At 32.8% G+C, this 4,435-nt stretch overlaps 1 protein-coding gene across 1 annotated transcript in view; it reads right to left on the bottom strand.

Annotated features, from left to right (window-relative positions):
* LOC117107645 (polycystic kidney disease protein 1-like 2) overlaps window positions 1-2,635 on the bottom strand; it is a 43,860-nt gene extending 41,225 nt beyond the window's left edge. The window contains exons 1-3 of the mRNA XM_033249355.1: window positions 2,500-2,635; window positions 705-807; window positions 123-236 (exon numbers count right to left, since the gene is read on the bottom strand). Of these exons, the coding sequence (XP_033105246.1) occupies window positions 123-236; window positions 705-807; window positions 2,500-2,502 (220 nt within the window). The 5' untranslated portion in view covers window positions 2,503-2,635. The remainder of the gene's footprint in view (window positions 1-122; window positions 237-704; window positions 808-2,499) is intronic.
* Between the last annotated feature and the right edge of the window lie 1,800 nt (window positions 2,636-4,435).

Here is a 4,435-nt window from a genome sequence, read left to right as displayed (position 1 = left end):
TAGATAGATAGATAGATAGATAGATAGATTAAAAGGCAAATATATATATATATATATAAATATTATATAAATAAAATTTCGAAACTAGACTTCTCCATGCTTAAATTATTACAATGGCTTACCACCGGCTGGTTCTGAAGTTAGTTGTTCAATTGCTAATGGTACAGTGGTCAGTGCTTCAGTGGTTGGTGCTTCAGTGGTTGGTGCTTCAGTGGTCGGTGCTTCAGTGGTTGGTGCTATGTATTATGTCAATAGACAATAGACTTTATTATTTTTCTCGAAACAATACAACGGACCCCTTTAATAATATTAGCAATAATAATTTTGCACATCCATTCATTTTCTAATCATCTCTGTAGCACACTTGCAGTACTAATCAACACCCTCAGTCCCACCATTAAAAAAGTCACATAATATTAACAATAATAATTTTATTATTATTATTATTATTATTATATATATATATATATACATTGTTTCATTTCAAACAATGTATATATATATATATATATATACATACATTGTTTGAAATCGAAATATATATGTATATATATAATATAAATCATCAATATCATATATATGTATGTATATATAAATGTATACATATATAAAAGAAGAAATGTATACAATTATAAAACACGATAATAATAATAATTGATAGTTAATAGTATTTTGATCAACAATAGTTAATATGTATAAATTACCTCCGTTCTGGTAGTCTGTCGTCGACGACGACGACGACGACCTCGATGACGACGGCGATGCAACAAAGGCATAAATCCACAATGTAATCTTTAGCATTAAGTACTAAAAAAGGGCAATCAATAGATAATGGACAGAAAAAGCTATGATTTGATTTGTGTTGTAAAGCATGCTCCGTAGCAGGGGTGGCGCCAGCGGGAGGGGTGGGGGCCGGGGGAAGAGCCCCCGTCGGGATGAGCTTCCCCCTCCCTGGGGGAGAAAAAAGCACAATTCGTCGGGGAGAAAAAACATTATATGTATTTCCTTCATATTAGTAGACTCTTTGAAACCCCTAAGTTGTTAAAATTTTCGGAGGCTTCGCCCCTGGACCACTTTCGAAACCTTTTAATCGAAGCTCGACCACGCCCACATTGCTTTCGTCGGAGAAATCTGACCCCCCGGGACCTCCCCGCCTCCGCCTGGCAAATCCTGGCACCACCCTTGCTTGGTAGACAACATACAAATATACAAACGACATAAAACAATCAAATTTCAAAATTCTAAAGAAGAATCGTTTGTTCAAGAATTACTTGAGAATAAGGTACTTAATAAATTAAATTTTACTGGAAACAATAGTATAGAACCTGTATGGATTTAAATTCTTTCCTAGATATAATAATTAAAAGACATGCTTTCTATAGAATAATGAGAGTTAAAAACAGATTATCACCTTGAATAACACCTGAAATTATTCAGCTGATGTACAAATGAAAGAAACTATCAGATAAATACAAAACAAAGGTGTATTTACAGATTGAGATAAAACGTACTAGTAAATTAGAATATCAAAGATCAAAGAAAATTGAAAAGCACTTCTAGATTTATCTGACAGTAGTAACAATGATCTTGATTTTGATAGCAAACCGTTCAAAATGTCATCAGCATATGTATCCGATTCACTATGTAAGATATATATGTCGTTAATGAATAAAGAGATTCCAGATGATTGTAAGATAGCAAAATTTAAGTAATTTAATTGTACATAAATTGCATGTATTATTGTGATTAGTTTAGTAAATTCAATCTCAAGGTTAATTTTAATTTGATAAATTCGATTATTGGACTTGCTTGCATGTAGTACTATTCAATTGTGATATGGTAAATTTTTGTTGGTGTTTAACTCATTTATTTTGGGGCAGCACCGTCTTCCAATGATGCTTCCCATATTTACGTCATTCTTATTAAAATTACAGTTACCATACAGTATATTGTCTCAAAGTTTTTGTAAGCCTGTTGTCACAAAATGTTTTGATACCGTCGATCACGCACTATTGTTGGAAAAATTAAACAACTATGGAGTAAAAAACGGTGAAATTAAAAGGTTTAAAATCTACCTCAGTAAAAAGAAAGCACGTAATTATATATGGAAATAAAATATCAAGAAAAATGGATATTGAAATTGTAATACACCAAGGCAGTGCTCTGGTCCTGTCCTGTTCTTAATATTCATTAACGACATATCACGATCTGTATAGCAAATGGTTCATGTTGTAGATATATGCAGACGATGTTACACTTCAGAAAAAAACTATTCCTGAAATAAATGAAAACCTTCAACATATAGGCCTAATGAATAATATAATAGATTGGCATACAAAAACCAAAATTAAAAATTAAAATCGAAAAAACTAAAAGTATGCTTATAAAAAACATCTAGATTAGCCTATTCTAAAAACAATAAATAATGGTAGAGAAATAAAGATACAACAAATTATAAAGTGATGCATACGATCTTACATGATATATAGGCCTACTTACCATCTTACTTCATATTAACATCTTACAGGACATACACTTACCATCTTACATGATAGTCTGTAATAAAGAAAACTAAGCACAATAATGCATACTAAAGATCTGTAACATTATTGTCTTGGTGTTATCCAACCTCCGGTAATATGAATTCTGGCAAAGGAGTGCTTATCGAACGAACTGATGTTTCAACATTATATTAATCTATAATTCATTGATATTTCTGCTACAATTCACTTTAAATTAAAACAATATTCATAATTTATTGATTAACAGATAGTTAAATTGTTTTGATCAACGCAGCACAACATTTTTATTTTAATATATTAGTAATTCAATTTTTATTCCGGCATGCAAACCTTAACATTTTCAAATTTTAAAATTATTAAGAATTCCTCAATCAATATTTAAAAATCGTATTATTATTATTATTATTATTATTATTATTATTATTATTATTATTATTATTATTATTATTATTATTAATATTATTAATATTATTATTATTACTTATTATTGTTATTACCTATTTGTCATTGTAACCCGGCAGAGCCGATGTTGGCTTTAGTTAGTGGGGCCCATAATTTCCATTTGTGCTTCCATTATAGGCCTAATTACATGAAAATTAAACATTATAGGCCTACTTATTATTCAATAAAATACGGCATGACGTCTGTCTTCCATTTCGAATGTTTAATACGTAACTTACGCTCATAATCGACATAACCTGATGGCAATAACTTGATGACAATTCGCAACGGTTTTTTCAGAGCCAAATGCCACCAATGGAGATTTGTAGCATATATGCCACTGGTGTACTGAACATTAATAATAAATTTTATTCAGCTTTAGGCACTAGGGCCCATCATATACCAAACAGCTAACTTAATCACTCTTTAAAGTAGCAATCCCGTCTCAAGACAAACATAGACACAAGATACATATTCTAATTATGAGGCTAGGTAGTGGAGTTGTTTTGATCGTGAGAAAAAGTCCTGTTACCGTAACAGGAATTGAACCTAGGACCCTGGTATTGGAAAGCAATAATCCTAACCACCAATCTATCCAACTCCACTCAAGCCCGATATTCAACTTTAATTATTAATATCAATTCACCATGCAAACCTCCAAGACTTATTTTGATGAGAATCGATACCGTATTAGTTTCAATGTCCTTGTGTAATACGATAGTTCATGGTTCATATAATGTAGGCCAAGTTCAAGGTGAAACATTATTCATCTAAAAATAGATACAAAAATCGTTTGACTAGTCTGGGCTCTGCCTAAGCTGGTCGAACGTTCCGTTTGTGTCTGTACCCTAGCTGCACTAATGAGGCCTGGAAGGCCAAAACGGATCCGTCTGCAGATATTGGGATTTCTTTCCAGTGGATGCTTAGTTTATTTTGTCATTCTGATCGGATTATCTCTTTTCCGTTTTATATATATTAAATATAGATATTATTGTTTTCGGCGACAGTAATTACCTTCAAATTCATGGCACAGCGATGGGCACTAAATTGGCTCCATCTTTTGCTAACTTATTTATGGGACAATTTGAGGCCAATTTCCTGTCCCTACAACCCAAGAAACCAGATGTTTGGTTTCGTTACATTGATGATATCTTCATGATCTGGACCCATGGTGAAGATAGTTTGGATACGTTCCTATTGAACATTAATTCGGCTCATCCCACAATCCAATTCACTGCTAACAAATCCACAAGCAGTGTAGATTTTCTGGACATCACCGTGACCATGGAAAATGGTGCACTCAAAACTGATCTTTTCCGAAAACCCACGGATAAGCATATGTACCTGCTCCCTAGCAGCTGTCATCCCCCGCACTGTACAAAAAACATTCCGTACAGCCAAGCATTGCGCATGAGACGCATTTGTTCTTCGGATTTAGATTTTCAGAAAATTATCATCGAGGACCCATCAAA

Source organism: Anneissia japonica, unplaced genomic scaffold (assembly GCF_011630105.1).
Source record: "Anneissia japonica isolate Jap-2015-1 unplaced genomic scaffold, ASM1163010v1 scaffold5330_len1712360_cov203, whole genome shotgun sequence".
NCBI classification, from domain to species: domain Eukaryota; kingdom Metazoa; phylum Echinodermata; class Crinoidea; order Comatulida; family Comatulidae; genus Anneissia; species Anneissia japonica.
Note: the sequence above shows the minus strand (reverse complement) of the source record. Positions and strands in the feature narration are given on the sequence as shown.